Genomic DNA, 23,988 nt, shown 5'->3' with positions numbered 1-23,988 from the left:
TCTTGACCCTTCCTCATCACACCATTGAGCCAATCCGAGTCTCTGGCCTGACAAGGTGGTCCTTCCTAGTCCCCTGGAGAGGTTGGTGGTGACAGGCCAGGGCAGCTCCCGGTCCCCGGCGCTATTTCCTGCAGAGGCGCGTCCCCACACTGCCGGTGGGTGAAGATCGCCAAGGCCACCCAAAACATTTCAGCCCACGAAGGTCTCCAGCTTCTCCCCCTCCCCCAAGGGAGCAGCTAGTGACGAGCTGACACGGTGGGACAACAACTTGGGCTGACAAGTGAAGCTCTACTGGCCTCGCTCCGAGAATTCAAACAGGAGCTCATGGCCAAAATTAAGGCATATATATAGGGGCCTCTTTTGGCGCTTACAAGGCCGAAATGGGAGGCCTGTTATTGGCCCTGCAATCTGATGTTGATTCCATTTGGACCAACGCCTTAGACTTTGAGGCAAAACATCAGGATTTCGAGGACCGCGTTCACCCGTTGGAAGCCCAATCCGACGACCTACGTGCTCAGTTAGCTGCCACTGTGCTCAAGTGCGAAAAACTTGAAAATCGCTCCCCGTGGGAAAACATACGTGTGAGGGGCCAGGAGAAGGGATGCGAGCGCCCGGATTTAGAGGCATTTATGGTGGGGATCTTCTCCTCAGTTCTTGGAGACTCAGAAAGAGTGCAAAGAGTGGGCCCGAGTCCCAGGAGAGGCCAGAAAACCCAGAGATGTGCTGGCGAAAATCAGCTCTTTCAAAATAAAGGAGTTGGTCCTCCAGAAAGCCTGCGCCCTGGATATGGTTTCGTTCCAAAATATGGAGTGTGCTCTCTATCAAGATGTGTCCCAGGCCACCCTCGCCTGGTGCCAAAAGTTCCGACCTGTCACTGCAGCCCTGAGAGAATGTAAGGTGTGTTTTCTCTGGACTTACCCCTTTGAGTTAGCCTTCACTCTAGACAACAAAAATCATCACTACACGGAACTAGAGGAGGCAGCATCTATTTTGTGCCTGGAGTTACCAGACACGTCACGAGCGATGGAAGTGAGGAGAATGGAGGTGCCGCTAAATCCGAAAAGGCAGGTAGGTGATCCTTGGCTTCAGCAGCGGAGACCAGGCAAGAACTCTGTGGGGTGACGTTTCCCTGTTTTTTTTTTGAGGAGCACAGAGACTTGTTTTGGACACTTTCGCCACTGTGAATAAGAGACAGATGTGAGCTCACGATGCCGACTGAAAGAACCACAGAGCTTCTATTTTAACTAACATCTATGGAACTGATAATGGTCCTTGACGGCGGCATTTGATCCGCCCCAGTTTTTTGCTCGCTATGAGGTTCCCCTGTATCATCGGGACCCTTCAGGAGCAAGTTTTTGATCTAAGTTGGACATAGTTCACTTTTTCCTTCTTTTTCTTCATTAGGCTTTTTGGTGTCACGGTGTTCCTTCTTGCTTTTTCTTTTTGGGTTGCTGATGCAGAGTGGGGTCGGGGGGGCGGCGATGGGCACGATACAGAAGAAGGAGGGGGGCCTATCGGCCGTGGTGTCACTGTCCAATGGCAGGTTTTAACTGCCTGACATGGAATGTTAAGGGGCTAAATTGCCCTAACAAGAGGCAGCGGATCTTGAATTTCTTACAAGATCACCAGATTCAAATTGCACGCTCCAGGAGACGCACCTTCCCCGCACAGATAAACACCGACTAAAGCATAGGGCCTACCCTCAAATCTTTCGCTCTTCGGCCCGCGCTAAACACAACAGGGTGGCCCTGCTTTTTCACACTTTGATCCCCTTTCTACACCAGGAAACTACAACTGACATAGAGGGGAGGTTTGGGATGGTAAGGGGGAAAATACGGGGCAGACAGTGTACAATTGTGACGCTTTATGCCCTCAATACCAGGCAACATGACTTCCTGCATTCTGTAGTAGGGGATCTCTGTGTTTAGTCATAATCTTGTGAATAGTCCCGCCCATGTGCGTGAACCCCGGAGCAATCGAAATAGTCTCTTAAGTTGTCTTCTTCTGCAGTCCTGCATAGACACTTAAGAGAAAATCAAAGACAAATAATGCCGCCTAAAACTACAAGGCTACATTGGCCAGCACTTCATCTCGAAATGAAAAAGATAGCCAAATAATATTAAATTTCACACACTTTGTAAAGTTCCACACCTAGAAAACTCCCCTTCACAAAAATCCTTTGTCATGATAGAGAGGAAGGGTTGGACAGACAAGCCCCATAGGCTGCCATTATGTGTCTGGATAGAGGATACCTTGCCTTTAAGGAACTCTCCAGAGACCCTCGGTATCCCAGGATGCACAGCCAAAGGCAACTTCAATTTTTGGAGCTTTTCCAGTGTTTTGAGTGTTTCGCACGACGTCTGGGGTCTTCCAGTTTCTGTGTTTTTTAACCAGTTTTGCCATCTATATATTGTCTAAATGCCAGCTTTATTCAGCAAAGTGCCCTGAGTGTGGTAGGAAGAAGGCTAAATCTGACCCCCACAGAGTGTGCATACCATGTCTCCCTTCTACCCATGTCCCTGACTCCTGTGATACCTGTCACTCTATCTCCAGGAGGACCTTGCGTGACAGGGAGAAGATTCGTCTCCAAGGCCTAGAGCAGAGGAGACATCAAGAACCAGATGGAACTTCTGGGCTTGGAAGGGCTCTATCTTCATCCTCTGCCCGTGCATCGGCCTCTGGGTGCACCCCAGTCAAGAAAAGGCCCAGAAAAGGCACTGGTCTCGGTCGACATCGATGGCTTCGACGTTGGCGTCGAAAGGTAAGACTACCATCTGTTTCCCATCAACCCAGGGCTCTGGGTCGAAGCGACGTCGACAAGGGGTAGGATGTCGAGACCTCGGCCGAGGTCGACGTCGAGGACATCTCCGGCGTCGACACACCATCGTCGTTGTGATGAGTCCCAAAGAGACAGGCGCTCACCGTCGAGGCGACACCTTCGCCGTCAATGTCGACGCGAAGGTCGACGTCGAGGAGAGAAAGAATAAAGACGAAGGCACTCGACGTCCGGGAGTTCGTCGACGTCAAGAAGATCGATGTCGAGAAGAGAGACGTCAAAGAGGTCGACGTCGAGGAGGGATACGTCGACGTCGAATAGAATATCGAGGCCTAGAACAGTGTCTAGTGCCTCTGTGGTTAGCGTCTCCTCATCATCGGAGAGTCACCGGTCGTGGCGGTGCCAGCGCTCTTCCTCACAGAGACCTCCCTCCAGAGCATCCTCCCCGAGGCCTGCTCATAAGACGAGGAGAGTTCCTGGGTCATCGGACTCTGATTATTCCAGGACCTATTCGCCCTCAAGGCCCAGGACACCTACGCCTCCTACTATTCCACAACTTCCTCCTCTACCGCCTCTTCCCCCTCCTCCTCCTCCTCCGCCTCCTCCTCCTCCTCCTCCTGCTCATCCTCCTCCACTAACACCTCAGCCTCCACAACCGCAGCCTTTGGTTCCGGCTCAACCTCTTCCACTTCCGCAGCCTCCTGGGCTGGTGGCTCCTGCAAGGCCCAGAAAGCCAAGGTCAAGATCCAGAGGGAGGCATCGTTCTCGTAGTAGGCATAGATCTTCGAGGAGGTCACGTCATCGCCGGCGGAGGGAAAGGTCACGGTCCAGGCACACGGACTCGTCCATTGACAGGAGATATTCTCCCACTTTGTCAGACACTCCTCCTATGAGGTTGTCGCCAGTGGATGACATTGTGACGTTCCAGGATGTGCTGCTGAGAGGGGCAGCGAAGATGGGGATCACACTGACAGTGCCCACCCCTACCACCTCGGTGATAATTGAAACGTTGCAGCGCAGGCACCTTTCTCGCCCGTTGCTGCCGTTGGTGCCGGGACTGGAGGAACCGGCCATGGTGCTGTTTCTGACATCGGCCTAGGTGAAGTCAGCGCCATCCCGGCTTCAAAAGAAGTACAGGCCCCCGGATTTGGATCCAGCGTTCCTAAGATCGGATCCTGTCCCTGATTATGTTGTTGTGACAGCGGCCAAGTAGCATCATTCTACTGCCCCTTCGTCTACGGTCCCTCCCGACAAGGAAAGGCATCAAATGGATTCGGCATGGAGAAAGGTCTACAGTACAGCTGCCACCTCTATGAAAGCGGTGAGTGAATCAGCGCTTTTGGGTCGGTATGACCACTCCTTGTGGGAGTCTCTATAGCAGTTCATTGAGCTCCTCCCGAGGGACAGGAGAGAAGAATTCCAGGAGATCTTGAATGAGGGCATGGTGGTCTCTAATCAGGTCATCAGTTTGGCAGCAGACGCCTCTCTTCTGGCTGCTCATGGGTACTGTCATGGCATAAACTTGAGACGCTACTCCTGGTTGTGCCTGACCTCTCCTAAACCAGAGGCACAGCAGAGGATTGCCAACTTGCCATTTTCGGGATCTACCCTCTTCGGGACTCATGCGGACGAAGAGATGGCCCGCATGAAGGCGGAAGTGGAAACACTTAAAGCCGTCGGTTTGGAGAAACCAAAGGAGTAGCGGAAGTCCTTCGCCCCTTCCAGAGGCAGTACTCTTTCCAGAGGTTTCAGCAAGGGCAAGGTCGCCAAGCTGGCCAACAGCAGTATCAACAACAGCAACAACAGCAATATCAGTGGCAACCCTTCCAGAAGCATCAGGTTGGGCCAGCAGGCCTCCTCGGCGAACAAGGGCCCGGACGGGTCTAAGCCCTGAGGAGTTACTTCCCCCTCATCCGCTACCCGCTCCGGTGGTGGGAAGCATACAGAATTTCTTTGCAGAGTGGAGAAAAAATACTCAGGACAAGTGGGTGCTGAATATTGTTTGCAATGGATACAGTCTTCGTTTTGTCAGCCCTCCTCCAGCTCTTCCACTGGTTCGTTCGCAATACCAGCTGCGCGAACTTCAGACGGAGTCCGATACCCTGTTAAGAAAAAGGGCGATAGAAGACGTCCCTCTGTCTCAAAGGGGAAAGGGTCTATATTCAAGGTTCTTTCTTGTACGCAAAAAGGACAAAAACAAGTTCAGGCGCATTCTGAATTTGCGACAAGCAAACAAATGGATTTGCAGGGAGAAATTTCACATGCTTTCCTTGCACCAGATTTATCCTCAGCTACAACGAGGAGACTGGCTTTGTGCAATAGAGCTGCAGGATGCGTACTTCCATGTGCCCATTGCACGGAAACACCGGAAGTTCCTGCGCTTCCTAATAGGCACCAATCACTATCAGTACACGTTCTATCATTTGGTCTGAAGTCGGCACCCAGGACCTTTTCAAAATGCATGGCAGAGGTGGCAGCGCACCTGAGAAAGAACAAGGTGCTTGTCTACCCGTACCTAGACGACTGGTTGAGCAAAGCCTCCACCTTCCAGGACGGTACAAAAGGGGGTAGGGATGGACGGAGCATCTGAACCAATCAAACACTCACACCCAGTCAAAAGATCTGGGTTTAATCCATCACCGTTCTTTAGCCCACTCTGCCACCCCAGTTCAGACATGGCTATATGCAAATCAGTCTGACCCTGTGCCTCCACGGCTGGGAAACGCATTCAGACCATCTACAGATTCAAGGAACATGGTCCCAGGCGGAATCCGCGTATCACATCAATTTTCTGGAACTCAGAGCTGTTCATTTGGCGCTGAAAGCCTTTCATCCATCCTCCCAGACCAACTCCTTGCTTGTTCAGATGGACAATACGACCACAATGTATTACCTCAACAAGCAGGGGGGCTCGAGATCGCGCACACTGTCCCAGGAAGCGCAGGCGATCTGGCACTGGGTGATAGCCAGAGGACTGACGATAACGGCTACCCATCTACCAGGTGTGCAGAATGTGCAGGCGGACACACTCAGCAGGCTGGTCCAGGAAAACCACGAGTGGGCCCAAATCGACGAGGTGCTAGGAAGCATCTACAAAAGATGGGGCACTCCAGAAATAGATCTGTTTGCCACCGCCGAAAACTGAAAATGCCAAGACTTCGCCTCTAGGTTTTACCAACCGGGGACTCTGGGGAATGCGCTATTGATCAGCTGGTCGAACAGTTTCTGCACGCTTTTCCACGCATTCCCCTGATACCGGCAGTGCTCCTCAAGCTGTCTCAATCAAGAGAGCGAATGATCCTCATTGCTCCGGAGTGACCTCGACAGTGGTGGTTCACAGACCTGCTCCACTAAACTCTCCAACCCCATCTGCGGCTTCCATGTCGGCCAGACCTTCTCACGAAGTTCGGGGGGCAGATGGTGCACCCCAACCTCTCATCGTTGAGTTTGGCGGCATGGCTCCTGAGATAGTACAATATGGACACTTGAATTTGCCTGACAACTGCATGGAAACACTCGAGGAGGCTAAGAGACCTTCCACAAGGACTTCCTATGCCTATAAGTGGATTAGTTTCTGCATCTGGTGCACGTCTAAGAACGCTGATCCTACCTCCTGCAAGGAAGATGTCATCCTTCCATACCTCTTGCATTTAGCTCAATCTGGCCTTAGCTTCCATTCTATTAAGGTTCACCTCGCAGCATTAACTGCGTACAGGAAATGCCCTTCACAAACATCCTTCTTCCAGATTCCTGTAATTAAATTTTTTTTTGAGGGATTGAAGAAAGTATTTCCCCCTGGTCAGCGTCCGTCGCCTTCATGGGAGCTGAATGTGGTGCTGTCCAGGTTTATGAAGGAGCCTTTTGAGCCTATTCATAAGGTTACTCTACAGCATTTATCCTGGAAGGCGGCTTTCCTTGTGGCTATAACATCGGCCCGCAGGGTGAGTGAGATTTAGGCTCTGTGTTGTCAAGAGCCGTATACAGTGTTTCATGCTTCCAAAGTTGTCATGAGGACTCACCCTAAGTTCCTTCCGAAAGTAATTTCTGATTTCCATGTTAATCAGACGATAACTTTACCTACGTTTTTTCAACATCCTTCCTCTCCGGCGGAGAGGTCCCTTCCTTCCCTGGATGTAAGAAGGTTGTTGAAATTCTACTTAGATAAGACCAAGGACATTCGTAGGTCAGACCAATTGTTTGTCAATTATGGTTCGGTCAGGACTGGTCTTGCCACCTCTAAACAGTCCATCTCTCGGTGGATTCTGTCCTGTATCCAGCTATGTTACCAAAAGGCTAACAAGACCTTAGGGGGTAAGCCTAAGGCTCATTCCACCAGGGGCAAAGCGGCTACAACAGCTTTGCTACGTAATGTTCCTATTGCAGATATCTGTAGGGCTGCCACTTGGAAGTCGGTCCATACCTTTGCCAAACACTACTGCCTGGACTCTGATGCCAGGGCAGATGCTCAGGTTGGGCAGGCTTCGTTGAGAAATCTGTTTGCACAGTAGTTGTTTTGTCTGTTTCCTCAACTGCTGGGTTAGTTTGTTGAGATGGGCTTGCCATTCTATTCACAAGATTATGACTATACACAGAGATACCCTACTACAGAAGGATTAGTTTCTTACCTGTAACTCCAGTTCTATAGTAGGGGTATCTCTGTTATAGTCATAAGCGCCCGCCATACTCCCCAGTGGATGAATTGATACTGTACTGAATGCTACAGGCCTGGCTTTATACACCTTCAAAAAGAACTGGAAGAAAAAGGCCTTTGGCTGTGCATCCTGGGAGACCGAGGGTCTCTGGAGAGTTCCTTAAAGGCACGGTATCCTTTTTCCAGACACATAATGGCAGCCTATGGGGCTTGTCCGTCCAACCCTTCCTCTCTATCATGACAAAGGATTTTTGTGAAGGGGAGTTTTCTAGGTGTGGAACTTTACAAAGTGTGTAAAATTTTATATTATTTGACTACCTTTTTCACTTCGAGATGAAGTGCTGGCCAATGTAGCCTTGTAGTTTTAGGCTGCTTTATTTGTCTTTGATTTTCTTTTAAGTGTCTATGCAGGACTGCAGAAGAAGACAACTTAAGAGACTATTTTGATTGCTCCGGGGTCCACGCACATGGGCTTGACTATTCACAAGAATATGACTATAACAGAGATACCCCAACTACAGAACTACTCATTTCTTCTATCTGCCCTAGGGGGATTTGCAAGGGGAGATACTATACCTCTTGGGGACTTCAATCTGATATGGGATCTGACGCTGGGTACCACACACGTCCACGGGGCTGCAGGGGGTATTCAGCAAACCACTACAAGCAACTTTACGGGGTCTGGGCTTGTTAGATGTGTGGAGAACTGCTCATCCTGCAACTAGGGATTATTCCTTCTTCTCCCTTTCACATAGGACATTCTCCAGAATCGATTATGCCTTCCTGAGTCAATCCCTCCTCCCTACAGTGGTGGGCTCCCCGATCTGCCTCTCTGACCATGTGCCATTGGAGCTGACCCTAGATTGGCCGGCCCCTCACCCCAAATTTACCAGGTGGTACTTTCCCAATTACCTATGCAGAGATAGACTCCTCCGAGACGAAATGCGTAAAGCAATTAAAGATTACTTTGACCTCAATGACTCGGGTCATACTTCGTTAGCAAATACTTGGGATGCCTTTAAGGCGGTCATTTGAAGCAAATCTATTGAATTGGAGGCCACGCTTAAGACACAATGCAAAGGGGAATGCCTCCTCCTTGAAAGCGAACTTCACTCCGCGGAGGACGCCCAGAAGACTTTACCCTTGGTACAAACTCTCTGTAAATTCAGCCAGGTTAAAGGGGAACTCCAAGCGATCTACACTAATGGGGCCGAAAAGACTCTTTTACGCCTCCAGGCACGCAACTATGAGGGAGGGAACAAGGTATGTTCTCTGTTTGCTCACCAGCTCCGCAAAAGGCAGGAGAGGAATTATATCAAACATATAAAAGGTAGTAAAGGGGTCCTTTACCAGAGTGAACCGGACAAGGCCAAAGTTTTTGAGAACTTTTACCGCGCTCTATATACAGCGGACCACCCGGACTTGCGGTCCCAAGATCATTACTTAGAGGGCTTCAGCTTGCCCCAGGTACCCGCTTTCACAAACGAAGAGCTGAGTAGCCCCTTCACCGCAGAGCAAGTCCAAAAGGCGATCGTCTCGCTTAAACTCCAAAAAGCACCCGGCCTTGACCCCCTCAATGCCCACTTCTATCGTATGCCAAACTTACTAAAAAATTCTGGCCAGTTTGCCTGGAAAACATTATGGCTTTCTTAGTGCAGGCCGATCAAGCAGGCTTTATTAAGGGGAGACAAACCCATGATAATCTGAGACGGGTAGTTGACAACATCGAAAAAGCCCAACAGAAGGTGATTCCCACGTTCCTTCTCGCGCTGGACGCAGAGAAGGCCTTTGATCAGGTGGACTGGCCCTTTCTGACTCGCACTCTCCGCCGGTTTTGTTTCGCTGAATCTTTTATTGGGATGGTCCAGACAAATTACCATGCGCTGCACTCTAAGGTCCTGGTAAACTGGATGGCCTCTGATTCTTTCCTTCTTTCCCAGGCCACCCGACAGGGATGCCCTCTATCCTTCCTCCTGTTTGTGCTTAGCATCGAACCCTTTGCGGAGCGCATTCGTGCCAACCCGGACATAGGGGGAGTCCCTTTTGGCTCAGATGAGCACAAGATATCCCTCTTTGTGGTTGATGTGCTCCTCCCAGTCATGCAACCGCAATCTTCCCTTCCAGCCATCCTGGCAGAGCTTACTGCATATGAGCAGGCCTCAGGAATTTAGGTGAACCACTCAAAATCTTTTCTCCTGAACCTCACAGTGCCCAACGACACTATGAGGGTTATTTAGGGCACGACTTCCTTCTGTACTACTCACAAAGACATCACCTATCTGGGCATCAAACTTACCCTCAAGCTGGAAAATCTCTATAGGGCAAACTTCCCCCGTTGCCGCACCAACTTAAAGATGAATATCCTTCTGCGGTTATTGTATCTCTTCCAGGGCCTTCCGATCCCAATGGACTGCCTCAATGCCCACTTCGATCGTACGTTCACTCCGGAACTCGTTCCTCACCTGGTGACCCTTAAGAATGATTTCGGTACCTCGTGACGGGTAAACCCCTCGATGGACGAAGCCCTGATCTTTGTCATCCCCAAACCCTGGAAAGATCCCTCCCAATACGCCTCTTACAGGCCGATCGCGCTTCTCAACCTGGACGCCAAACTTACTTAAAAATTCAGGCCACTCGCCTGGAAAACATTATGGCTTTCTTAGTGCAGGCCGATCAAGCAGGCTTTATTTAGGGGAGACAAACCCATGATAATCTGAGCGGATAGTTCACATTATCGAGAAAGCCCAACGGAAGGTGATTCCCACGTTCCTTCTCACGCTGGATGCAGAGAAGGCCTTTGATCGGGTGGACTGGCCCTTTCTGATTCACACTCTCCGCCGGTTAGGTTTCGCTGAATCTTTTATTGGGATGGTCCAGGCAAATTACCATGCGCTGCACTCCAAGGTCCTGGTAAACGGGATGGCCTCTGATTCTTTCCTTCTTTACCGGGGCACCCGTCAGGGATGCCCTCTATCCTCCCTCCTGTTTACGCTCAGCATCGAACCCTTTGCGAGCGCATTCATGCCAACCCGGACATAGGGGGAGTCTCTTTTGGCTCAGATGAGCACAAGATATCCCTCTTTGCAGTTGATGTGCTCCTCCCGGTCATGCGACTGTAATCTTCCCTTCCGGCGATCCTGGCAGAGCTTACTGCATATGAGCGGGCCTCAGGATTTTAGGTGAACCACTCTAAATCTTTTCTCCTGAACTTCACAGTGCCCAACAACACTATCAGGGTTATTCAGGGTGCGACTTCCTTCTGTAGTACTCACAAAGACATCACCTATCTGTGCATCAAACTTACCCCCAAGCTGGAACATCTCTATAGGGCAAACTCCCCCATTGCCGCACCAACTTAAAGCTGACTTCACCAAACGGCGTACCGCCTACCGTTCGTGGATCGGAAGGATAAATGCTATAAATATGAATATCCTTCTGCAGTTATTGTATCTCTTCCAGGGCCTTCCGATCCCAATGGAACGGGTGCTGTTCTTTGAATTTAAAACAATGGTCACCAAGTTTATTTGGCAGGGACAGAAGTTAAGGCTCTCCAACCGTTTGCTGATGCGACCAAGGGAGGAGGGTGGGCTGGCCCTTCCAGACTTTTTGGCTTAAAATAGGGCAGCCCAATTGAGGGTGATAACAGAGTGGTCCCTTCGAGAATCAGATAAGCTATGGTTCCATATGAACAGACAAATAACGGGAAAAACAATCTGGGACTTACTTTGGCACAGCAAACAACATCGATTTCACAACGCCTACATTAGTACACCTACGGCTACCACCTTGGGGGTCTGTGTTGTCCTGAACAGGACCATACACTCACCACCTTTCTTCCCCCGTTCATGCCTGTACACTATAATCTAGATTTCCCCCTGGCTTTACGGGAATGTTCTTTTGATGCGTGGCATGAGGAGGGCTGTCTTGCGCTCTTTCACCTGTTTGAAGAGGGGAGCTTACTCTCATCTCAAGAATACTCCAAGGCTTTTCAACTCCCTCCTCCTGAGGAATTTAAATATTTACAACATAAATATTGGGCTCTGCAACCGCTAGTGCGGTCGGCTGCTACCCGGGGAGTTCCTCCCCATTGAGAAATTTGCCTTGTCTGGGGCCTCCTCAAAGGGAACCATCTCCTTTCTTTATTCCTACTACAGAAGCGGAGCTCCCCGCACACCCTGAGACATCAACGGTTTTGGGATATACTTCTGGAGACCCCACTACAGGAGAAACAATGGACCGCGCTATATAGGGATATTCCCAAGTTTAACAGCCGATTGTTTGATGTTCCTGCTATTTGGAAATGGCAGATTTCTAGTTCACAAACTGTATCCGAACGATTTGCTCACTGTACTGTTCGGCTGTTCTTGTACATCGGGGTCTCCTGCCCCTACATGTTATTTTTGCATATTTGTGTACTTCAATATCTTTTAAAACCAATAAAAAATATTTGATAAAAAAAGTGATGATCTGGTGGTGCAAGCCTCTCATAAATAAGTCCCAAAATATTCTGTATGTTTTTTAGGTGTTCACCATTTGGTAGGTACATATAAAATAATGAGTTTAAATGAAAAACAAATTTAAAAAGGTGTTACTCATTGGGAAATGAACGGTAGTACATTATCAAACCTCAGTTAGTTAATACACTTCGGAGGTCTGTGTGTAACCAGAGAGCCACAGAATTAAATCTTGGTTGGTGCAGTGAATAGTGACTTATGTATTGTTAGTGCTACGATGTCTTATCCTATGACAGAAAGCACTGTGAATATGTAAGTCATTATTTTATAATTGCATTACACAGTGTAAGACAGACTGCTACAAATGATGTGCCAATAGTTTTAGTATAAAATAATGCTATTGAAATGTAGATTTTAGTAATACCAGAGCGTCAATTTTTTTTTACATAACTGTCCCACCAACACCCCTTTAGGGGTACTACGGGCTGTTTACATACAATGAAGACTGAAAGCATGATTAAAAGCAGGCACTTCACAGTTCTGTTGTTAACTCTTTGCACTACCATTCAAAACAAGCATCTGGAATGCATTAGGTCTTGCATGCATGCGAGTCTGAGCTACTGCCATTGTAAATGACAATGCCTTTTATTTATGTTTTGTTTTTTAAAACTTAAATACAAAGTGCTGTCATTTACAATGCCAATAGCTTAAACTATTGCAAATGAAAGACATATTGCATTCCAAATGCTTGTTTAAAAGTGTGTCTGTGTGTGGGGGGCATTTCAAACTAAAGGTAGGAGAAGGAACACAGGCGGGGAGGGTGTGGGGAAGGGAAACTTAGGGTGCAGGAGTGGAGAAGCAAAACTTATGGCACAGTGGAGGAAAGGGCTTTGAGGGCATAGGGAAGCAAACAACAGACAGAGCAATGTAGGGGGGGAGGAGAAAAGCAAATGAGCGAGAGCAATGTTAAACTAGGGGTGAAAGCACAACCTTTACAGGTAATCTGGGCCAAGGAGCAAAGTGCAGGAGACTCAATTAATGAAAGTTAGGCAGAAGTATTTTAATGATCGTCCGGGCATGCCCCCCTCCCCAGGACTCCACCACCCACCCGGGGGTCGCACCCTACAGATTCAAGACCTCTGGGGTAGGGTATGTCTGGGGCAGGGCTCAAGTGACTGTGTGCGACTAGAAATTGACAAATCAATCTTAGACTATTTCAAAGTAAAAAAGACTATAGGGTACTGCTGCAGTTTACTTCTTTATTTATTTTTGCACAGTGATGGCCGGCACGGATAGGTGGGGTCAAGTGGGGAGGGCAGAGGCGAGGGGTAAAAAAATTCTACTTATCTGCTCCCCCCGTCCTCCCTAACCACGTCTTCCTCGTCGCATCACTCCTCTGGCCAGAACAAGTCGCAGGAAGCCCCCAAACTGAGGCTCCCCTGAGCCCATCACACCGCTGCATTGCGGCATTGTGATTTGTCTGGGCGGCAAAAAACGGCGCTCAGACGGGGACAGAGAGCCTGGGCATGTTCACCTAGACTGTAATGCAGCATGGGTAAAGAACATACCAAGTGTGCATGAATGTTTTGCAGGTCCCAGAGGGCTGGCCAATTACTTATGTGCACTTTAAGGACTGCAAACCACTCCTCCCCTCCCCTGCTCTGTCCGCAGAGCAGCACTGCTCTTCCCTGCCTGGCAAAGCTGCTGTGCATGCGGTGGGAAAAAATAAAATAATAGCTTTCAGTTATTATCATTTTATTTTTCTTTCCACTGCTTAAAAACAGTGGGGCGATTCTATTCCTCCTTAGCGGAGGAGCGGCCACTGTTTTTTATAGTGCGAATTAGACTCAAAAGTTGTGGAGTGCTTCACTTGAGCACTAGTCATATAACACAAGGTAACATACAATTTTTTTGTCACAGGGAGATTAGGTGATTTGTCCAAAATCAAAGAATGTTGAGCCTACAACGAGAATAAAACATGTTTTTCAATTTCTATAGTTAGCATCTCTTGCTGTAACGACACATCCCCTCTAAATTCTCTCTTGCAGTTCTCTTTGAAACACACTTCTAAAATGTATTCTGTTAATACCATCTTAGCATTTCTTAGGTTAGTGAATGTATACAAAACTCAGACCTACCTTGTTGAAGTGCCTGGGATTGGCCGCCCTGTGTCTACCAGTACACACCAACAGTATCCTGTAGAGGGGTGGCATTGAACAGGTTTGTAAAGACCACCATTAGCGCACTCTGGAATAAACACATTGTCTTTCTTAGGCTGTTTAGCTTCTTCCAGTGCAGTCTGGTGTTCTTGATCACAGGTCGATGCTGCAAATACAAATTATAAATATGCATTGCTTGCAGAAATTAAGTTGTAAAATTTTTACAAATTGAACAAGTTGATAGTCCTCCTTATAGTATATCCTGTAATTTATCTCTGTATGTCTTGATTCAAAATACAGTAGAAAGTCATTTGCTTTAAAAAATCAGAGTTTGTAATGGTGCAACAGAAACAACACTTGGGTTATGGCGTGGGTTCCAGGAGAAGATTCAAAATGGCACTACTGTGTGTATGAATTAGAGAGACTTGTGGTACAAGCAGCAGGTAATTCCTCGCAGAAATGTACATTATGTTCAAGAATTCAAGCAGCAACAAAACAACAAAATAAAAATCTCAACCCAATTAAAAAAAATAGAAAAAAATGTTTAAGCAAATAGATCAAAGCTTCCAAATTGGATGAGGGGAATGGGAGAGGTGGATTTAAAAATGTAGGGACGTATTTATCATTAAATGACGAAACGCAGCACACCACCTTGATGTGCTGCATGATGGGAAAAGGGCAGGAATGCACCATACTTAACACTGTACATCGCATGCCTTTTCCCAGCGCTGGCACACAATGTGCTGACTAGAAGCAATGCAAGCACTTTCGCACCATGGTGCAAGGGTGCCAGCATTGTCAGCAGGATTGTTTTGTGCAGAGCCATTTTCTTCTTTCTTTGTGTGAAGATTAATGAAGAAACAAGGAGAAATAAACATATTTCTCTTCGTTACACCTCACCTGGGGAGGTGTAGCAGTTTGGTGCATTCCCAGTTTACCATTTATGGTACATCTGTGAATGCATCAAAATCTATGGGTTTTGCATGGGAATACCCAAGCACCACCAGTGGAATGCTTCCCTGGTGCAGACTAATGCAACACAGCGATATGGGTTTGTTGGATTTGGTCCTTTTTGCAGGGTCATCCCTGAACTTTTTGCCTTCCTCCTGTATTTTGTCTGACCTGTTTTTGTTGGTTTTATGACTCTGGGCACTTTACCACTGCTGATCAGTGCCAAAGTGCATATGCTCTCTCTATTGTGAATTGATTTATGGATTAGTGACTCCGTTATTGGCTGATTTGGTTTACTTGTCAGACCCTAGTGCAGTACACTGAGTGTGCCCAGGGCTTGCAAATCCAAATGCTGCTAGGGGGCTTGCAGCACTGGTTGTGTCACCCACAGAAGCAGCCTGTAAAAGTGTGTCTCGGATCTGCCATTGCAGAGCCTGTGTGCAGTCTGGTATTGCCATGTTGACTGGGGGGCAAGTGCACCCACTTGCCAGTCCCTACACCTTCCCTTTTCTGCATATTAGTCACCCCTATGGTAGGCCCAAGGGCAGGGTGCATTGTAGGTGAAAGGTAGGTCAACCCCTGATGCGTGTGGCCTGTCCTAATAGTGATTTTAGGTTTTTCACTATTGCAAGGCTAACTGTTCCCCATATGCCAGAATGGGCGGTTTAATTATTACATCTTATAATCCTAACTGACTCAGCGAATTAGGTAGAAATTCGAGTTTAGTATGCCTGAACTAAGAATGATGAAATACATCTCCGTCAGCGACTCGGGAGCAGCAAAATGGTGGCCGCAACTCGATGGATTTGCGCCGCAGGTTATCCAAGCCATACTTAAACAGGTAAGTACAAAAATATTAATGTTAAAAATATAGTTGCACAAAGTATTGATTTATATATATATAAAATATAATAAATATTAAATATATTAAATAATAAAATGAATTAAAAAAATAAAGTAGATTTAAAATACATTATAACAAATATAGCAAATAAATGAATTAAAAAATAAACACACATACATAATAATATATATATATATACATATTTACTTTAAAACAATCAATAAACAATTCATTTAAATTTATTTTATAACTTTAAAATTATATAAAAATATACACATATATACATTTATATATATATATATATATATATATATATATATATATATATATATATTCACTGAAAAAACCATAGGTTTGACACCAGTTATAGTTAGCTGGAAATTTTACTGATATAAAACCAATGAAATTCCACGTTATAGTTAGTTGGACTCACTATAACTTGCGCGTGCAATGCACTGCTGATGACGTCACATATTACATCACTCATGACATGGTCAGTGACATCACTCATGACATCACTGATGACACCATCCAGTGAATGTGTGTCTTTTTGATAAATAAATATTAGTGAGTAAATATTTAAATATATGTATTAGTGTTTCACTTTGAGTATAAGTGGCTGCATGGGTTGGTTGAGTAGCTACATGTGTATGTATATGGGTTATTAGATGTTTTTTTAGTATCAGTATGAGTGTCTGTATGGTTTGGTGGGGGTATTACTTAACACATAAATGCATGAATGACTAACTCTCTCTTTGTATCTGTTTTGAAGACAGCATATGTGCAGGACTGTATGGGTGGATGAGTGTGTATATGTGTGTGTAAGTGAGTGAATGACTGTCTCACTAGTGTCTTTGTCAATAACTACATATGTTTTAATTTAATTTAATCTAGTATATGTGAATATTGATGTATATAAGTGAGTATATGTGAGAGTGAGGGATTGTAAGAGTTCCTGTTTAAGTTAGTATGTGTTTCTATAAGTGACTATTTAAGAGAGTAAGTATGTGTAAGTTTCCTCAGAAGAAAAGTGGTAGTATGTGTATAGCTGTATATGCAAATAAATGGATGTTCAATAGTTTATTTGCATGTGTGAGTATGTGTGTCTATAACTTTTGAATGACTGTCGGTGTGTAACAGGATGTATAGATATATCACTACATATGATGAGTAAGTATATGTATGAGTGACTGTATAGAACTGTTGGTGAATGAGTGGATGTGTATATTGATGGAGGTATTACTGAATTGGTTGTTGTAACTGGTATGGGTATCTTTATTTTTTGAAAATTTTAACTTCTATTTTTGAATATGTGTTTCAAGGGTTACATTACAGTGAAAGGAGGTCTCTCACTCTGTCACAATGATGATGTCATCAGTGATGTCATGAGTGATGTCACTAACCATGTCTTGAGTGATGTAATATGTGACGTCATCAGCAGTGCATTGCACGCGCAAGTTATAGTGAGTCCAACTAACTATAACGTGGAATTTCATTGGTTTTATATCAGTAAAATTTCCAGCTAACTATAACTGGTGTCAAACCTATGGTTTTTTCAGTGTATTTCATAGGTTTTGTAAATGCTACTTCCTAACTATAACGTGTGTAAAACCTATGGTTTTTTTAGTGAATTTCATTGGTTTTTAAAATGCTAATTCAGAAATATCTCGTGTATGCAACCTATACTTTTGTCAATAAAGTTCTGGCAATATTTTTTTCGGAAACAAGCCGTTTTCTTCACTGTTCAAGTTGCATAGAGACTCCTTGTAAAGCGATACAGAATTAGAAAGTCTGTACCTTGCCTTTTTTTGAACGCATTAAAATGTGTCTGTAAATAAAAATAACCTTTCTAAACTTTCGTGCATGACCCGGTGTGCGCACTCTCGGCTACAGTTCTCAATAAAATGGATATCGCATTTCCAGGCTTTCGTGCGCGACCGTGTGCGCGCACCCGCCTATATATTTCGTGAACAACATAACACTTGTTTTAAAAAAATAAAAAAATAAAAAGTTCTTTTCAGAACTAACTCATTTTACCAAAAAGAGCTCCAGGAGCATATTATAAAGGGGGTTTATCTCCGCTTTTTTGGCTTTCGTTCGTGCGCGACCGTGTGCGCGCACCCGCCTATATATTTCGTGAAAACTTTGCAATTGCAACTTATTAAATTTCTTCATAGACCCATCAAAGAACGTATACTACGTCAAAGACACTAAACCTAGGCTTCTTTTTTATTATTATGAAAATTTTCATTAAATGGAGCCGAATGTCTTTTTAAACTTTCGTGCGTGACCGAATGTACACACCTTGGTATTTTAAAAAAATATATAAAAGGTTTTATACTTTAACAATTGTATGCTTGAATCGAGCTCAGAAGATATATTAAATCCGGATATGTTTGGATTTACTCCTTTTCACATTTTGAAACTTCGCTGAATTAGACCGCTACTTCCAAATGGCGTACGTGACCAGATACTATCACCGCGTACACGTCCTGAGACGCGCATGTGAAGTCATGTGACTTGAAAACAACACTTCCAATTGGTTCTTAGTAGTTTCTATTCTGCAATTTACACGGAGCACTCCACCCACTTCTCTCACTATCTTTTCTACTCTCAAAAGAGAACAACGTTCAACACCCTTCGGAAGACTTTGCTGAAATGGCTGCCGCCCCGCATTCATCTTCCGAATCTGAAGGAAATGAGCGACTACCTTTAAAAAGAAAAAAGGAATCTTTTATTTGGCAATTTTTCACTTATCCTGAAGAACAAAAGAAAGTAAATGCGCCAAAAGTTACCTGCACGATATGCAATTCGGTTCTCTCAAGAGGAAATCCAAGAAAAAAATATTTCTTTTCCATACATACAATGGTGCGGTATGTCAAACAAGTGCACCCTGTGGAATTTGCACAGGCATCGACAAGAGCCCTGGCCACGCTATTACCATCAGAGGTGGCCAGCACATCTTCTGGTGGACGACCTGTATCTCCATCGAGTGCTGTGATGGACTTGAGACCATATCTTGCAAAGGTGCACATGAAATGCAACGAGTGTGGAGAAATTCTTCTCTACGGAGAGCAGAGCCTCATTCTTACTAAACTAAAAATTGAGAGTCATAAATGCCCCGAGAAAAGATAAATTTCTTCATTTCATTTTGATCCTGTGTCACACATGAAAATGTTGTTGCAAGTTAAAAAAATCAAAAACAACATAACACTTGTTTTAAAAAAAAAAAAAAAAAAAGTTCTTTTCAGAACTAACTTATTCTACCAAAAAGAGCTCCAGGAGCATATTATAAAGAGGGTTTATCTCCGCTTTTTTGGCTTTCGTTCGTGCGCGACCGTGTGCGCGCACCCGCCTATATATTTCGTGAAAACTTTGCAATTGCAACTTATTAAATTTCTTCATAGACCCATCAAAGAACTTATACTACGTCAAAGAAACTAAACCTAGGCTTCTTTTTTATTATTATGAAAATTTTCATTAAATGGAGCCGAATGTCTTTTTAAACTTTCGTGCGTGACCGAATGTACACACCTTGGTATTTTTCAAAATAAATATAAAAGGTTTTATACTTTAACAATTGTATGCTTGAATCGAGCTCAGAAGATATATTAAATCCGGATGTGTTTCGATTTACTCCTTTTCACGTTTTGAAACTTCGCTGAATTAGACCGCTACTTCCAAATGGCGTACGTGACCAGATACTATCACCGCGTACAGGTCCTGAGACGCGCATGTGAAGTCATGTGACTTGAAAACAACACTTCCAATTGGTTCTTAGTAGTTTCTATTCTGCAATTTACACGGAGCACTCCACCCACTTCTCTCACTATCTTTTCTACTCTCAAAAGAGAACAACGTTCAACATCTTTCGAAAGACTTTCTTTTCACGCGATAATGTGAAATACTGAGATTGTTACAGGATTTTCTATCAGATATGTGTTCCCATTTCTGTTGAAGCACTAACACCGTGGAAAATTCCACCGATAGCAGTGATATTTTTAACGCCGAGCACCGGCGATTTTTATCACTTAGAAGCCTTCCTATTATGAAGGTTTATCTCCTAAGTCTCTGATTCTCAAACTGTGCAACGCGGCTCCCCTGTGTGCCGTAATAAGGCGCTAGGGGCGCCGCGCACACTCTAGTGTGACTAACCATCCATAAATTCCACGGACATCTCTACCCTGTTATCTGCAATTGTGAACATCAAAAGGAGCTGCGCTAAGCCCCTGTAAGAGGCCTCACTCCCACTGCTGCAACGGCTTGGCAGTCCTCCAGATTCACAGGAACAGCCCCTCCGATCCATTGAAGTTCTGTGTCGGTCTCAATACCACTTACGAAATGAAAATAAGCACTGAAGAATATTTATGCTGTAGCAGGAGGAGTACTACATGCTTGCAGAATGCATTCTATTACCTATAAAAAAGTGAAACACCCACGCTACAATCATATAGAATACTTCCTCTAAAGAAGCCTGTGAATAACTTTAAAACATCAGGTTAACCTTTTTTTACTCTCTCATCATTGTTAAAGATAAGTATTTACAATACTATATTAAACAATGCCATGGTTGTTGCTTTTTAATTTTAAAAATCTTGCAATCTTTCACAAACCCAATACTCATGGCTTCTTTTTCGTGACAAAAATATTGCAATATTACATACCTACATAGAATAACAGAAAAAACATAAAACTACAAAGGCCAAACAGTCTACTAAACGCGGATTTGTAACCTATGGGGCAGATTTATGTTAACTACTTCATACCCAGATATGCACCAGTTAATGTGCACCACAGTATGCTAGTGCTCCGTTACCCATGGTGTGCCACATTTGAAATGTGGCGCACCATGGTACAAAAACACCATACATGCGTAACACATCTGTGCTGAAAAAGTAATACATTGCTAGAGTTGCATCGCAACTTTGATGCAGCTCCAGCAAGGCTCACCAATGCACTATATTCACAATGCTGCGTCAATACCTACGCCTGCTTCAAGCACATGCACAGTTTTGAAACAGCATGGGCCTGAAAGTCACTGAGTGAAATATCATACATTACAGTCAGCCACTTTCAAGACGCATTCCTTCAGAGGAACACTTACCGTTTATTAGAGGTAGATCGTCCGACTCCACCGGAGGACACCCCTAATAAAAAAGACATATATATAAAATGCGGACTAGCCGCTGTATCGTGCTAGCAAACTTTAACTTAAAAATCGTTAGAAAAAACAAAAGGAATCGAGCAAAATCAGTAGGCCACTGATAGGATCTCTTTTTGACCTCGCTAAAATAGAAACATTAGGAACAACCCCTCATGAGAAATATGAAACTAGTGAGAGAAACCGAGCTCGACGCCATGATGGCTGCAAGATAGCTCGGCTCCGCCGCCCACCCCGCCCAAAATAACGACAAACCCTATGCAAATATTATAAATAAATACAACACACCAGCAAAGTAACAGGGTAAAACGTTTTATTAAATAACTATTTACATGGCAGCCTGCTACAACATGAAAACAACACTTCCAATTGGTTCTTACTAGTTTCTATTCTGGAATTTACACGCAGCACTCCACCCACTTCCCTCACTATCTTTTGTACTCTCAAGAGAGAACAACGTCCTACATTTTTCGGAAGACTTTGGTGAAATGGCTACCGTATCTCATTCATCTTCCGAATCTGAACAAAATGATCGACTACCTTTAAGAAGAAAAAAAGAATCTTTCATCTGGCAATTTTTCACTTATCCTGAAGATCAAAAGAAAGTAAATGCACCAAAAGTAACCTGCACGATATGTGACTCGTTTCTCTCAAGAGGAAATCCAACAAAAAAATATTCCTTTTCCATACATACCATGGTGCGGCATGTGAAACAAGTGCACCCTGTGCAATTTGCAGAGGCATCGACAAAAGCCCTGGCCACGTTATTACCATTAGAGGTGGCCAGCACATTTTCTGATCGACGACCTGTATCTCCATCGAGTGCAGAGATGGACTTGAGATATTTAACTATATATGGTCTATAACCTATGGTTTTTTCAGTGAATTTTCAAGGTTTTGTAAATGCTAATTCCTAACTATATATGGTCTATAACCTATGGTTTTTTCAGTGAATTTGCTCCGCCGCCCACCCCGCCCAAAATAACGACAAACCCTATGCAAATATTATAAATATATACAACACACCAACAAAGTAACAGGGTAAAACGTTTCATTAAATAACTATTTACATGGCAGCCTGCTGCAACATCGATCCAAATGCATGACACTGTTCCTGTCAAGGTAGCATAGCTGGCGGCCTAGGGGTGGAGGACCGTTGTGCAAATACCCCGGGGAGGACTCTGGATATGCTTGGTCCCTGAGATTCTTCGATGTCACTGCCTTCCACAAATGGCATAAGTCCTGGATGTTCGGTGCCATACTTGAGGGTTTGACCTAAAGACACGTCATGCGGTGCCCTGGTCCAACCATCACATATACCTCCGCCAGGAGACGGCGTGGGGTGCACTGGAAGGGAGAGGCGGCGCGAACGAGCCTCCCCCACCTCCCCAGGTGGAGGTTTCTCAGCTACACCCCTAAAGACAAGTCCTGCGGTGCCCTGGTCCAACCATCACATATACCTGCACCAGGAGACGGCGTGGGGTGCACTGGAAGGGAGAGGCGGCGCGAACGAGCCTTCCCCAGTGCTTTACTGATCTCCTTGTCCTCAGTCAAGCATCAATAGTAAGATTTTCATAGGTGAGTGTAGGTTCATAGTTTGCCATCCACAGACTAAAAGCCTGGAGTGGGAGTGAAAAAACCATAACTAGGTAAGAAGGAACGCAGAGGCTGTAGGAAGGACTCTGGATATGCTTGGTCCCTGAGATGCTTCGATGTCACTGCCTTCCACAAATGGCATAAGTCCTGGATGTTGGGTGCCATAGTTGAGGGTTTGACCTAAAGACACGTCCTGCGGTGCCCTGGTCCACCATCACATATACCTGCGCCAGGAGACGACGTGGGGTGCACTGGAAGGGAGAGGCGGCGCGAACGAGCCTCCCCCACCTCCCCAGGTGGAGGTTTCTCAGCTGCACCCCAGCGCTTCACTCGACAAGATGAGTTGCGCCCGCTCCTGCGGCACATTGCCTCGCTCGGCCAGCTGAATTACGCCTGCTCTTGCTATTACAGCGTCTCACCCGCCATCCAGCTGAATTGCACCCACTCTTGCGGTACAGCGACAGGCGGCTGCCACGGAGCTCAGGAAATGGCGGTCGGCTCCACAGACTTGGGCCTGGCCTGCAAGGATGGCTCTGGACAACCCTGGAACTCGGACGCTTGACTGCTACGGCATGGGCCCCATTCCCAAAAGCGTCCCATCAGCCTTGAAGATTCTACAAGAGTCACCGGGGCCCCCGACTCCCGCAGAGTTCCGGTGGGGAGCTTCTGCCATGATTGCTCGCAGAATGGCCACGACGTAGCCACGGGGTGCTCTCATGCTGACGCCAGCTTCAGTCTGAAACTTCCAGAAACACTGTAGACTACCAATTCGATCAGTTCCGGTTGAGCCCCAACGACGTATCGCGTTGTTGCATAATGCGTCATATGACACGCCGCGTTAGCGCACCCGGAAGTGCTCCGGTGCGCGAGGCGCGAAGCGCAGCTTCCCGGAAGCAATCCGGGGCGCGGCGCGGAGCGCGTAACGTAAGCATAACAGGTCATGTGACTTGTTAATAAAACTTTTCATTGGTTTAGAAATATTTTTTGTCCCAAATGATGAAAACCCCTCCTTGTTTCCTCTTGGCTCCTGCCCCCTCCCCAAGTCTTGCTCGGCCAGCTGAGTTTCGCCCACTCTTGCGGCCTACGACATGGATACGCCGGGGCGTTATGGATCAGTATGAGCAAATATACACTTGGGGATTCACAAGCAACAACAAGCCTTTGTATTTGGGGCTCTAAATCAACAACAGTGACAGAGAACAGAACCGAACTAAGCACTCAGGGGCTACGTTTAAACGTAACATCATCTCCCCAGAGGTACATCACCTTACACACACATGCACTCTGATCTCCTTGGCCTCAGTCAAGCATCAATAGTATGATTTTCATAGGTGAGTCTAGGTTCATGGATTTCCATCCACAGACTAAAAGCCTGGAGTGGGAGTGAAAAAACCAT

At 45.7% G+C, this 23,988-nt stretch overlaps 1 protein-coding gene across 4 annotated transcripts in view; it reads right to left on the bottom strand.

Moving 5' to 3' along the window:
* Nucleotides 1–23,988, bottom strand: part of SMOC2 (SPARC related modular calcium binding 2) — a 1,417,970-nt gene that overhangs the window by 521,240 nt on the left and 872,742 nt on the right. For all 4 annotated transcript variants that reach the window (XM_078648722.1, XM_078648720.1, XM_078648721.1 and 1 more), the window contains exon 8: nucleotides 14,020–14,206. In XM_078648722.1, coding sequence (XP_078504848.1) covers nucleotides 14,020–14,206 — 187 coding nt within the window. The remainder of the gene's footprint in view (nucleotides 1–14,019; nucleotides 14,207–23,988) is intronic.

The sequence above is a fragment of the Lissotriton helveticus genome, chromosome 6 (assembly GCF_964261635.1).
Source record: "Lissotriton helveticus chromosome 6, aLisHel1.1, whole genome shotgun sequence".
Lineage (NCBI taxonomy): Eukaryota > Metazoa > Chordata > Amphibia > Caudata > Salamandridae > Lissotriton > Lissotriton helveticus.
The sequence above is the reverse complement of the archived record's forward strand: the minus strand, read 5'-3'. Positions and strand labels throughout refer to the sequence as shown.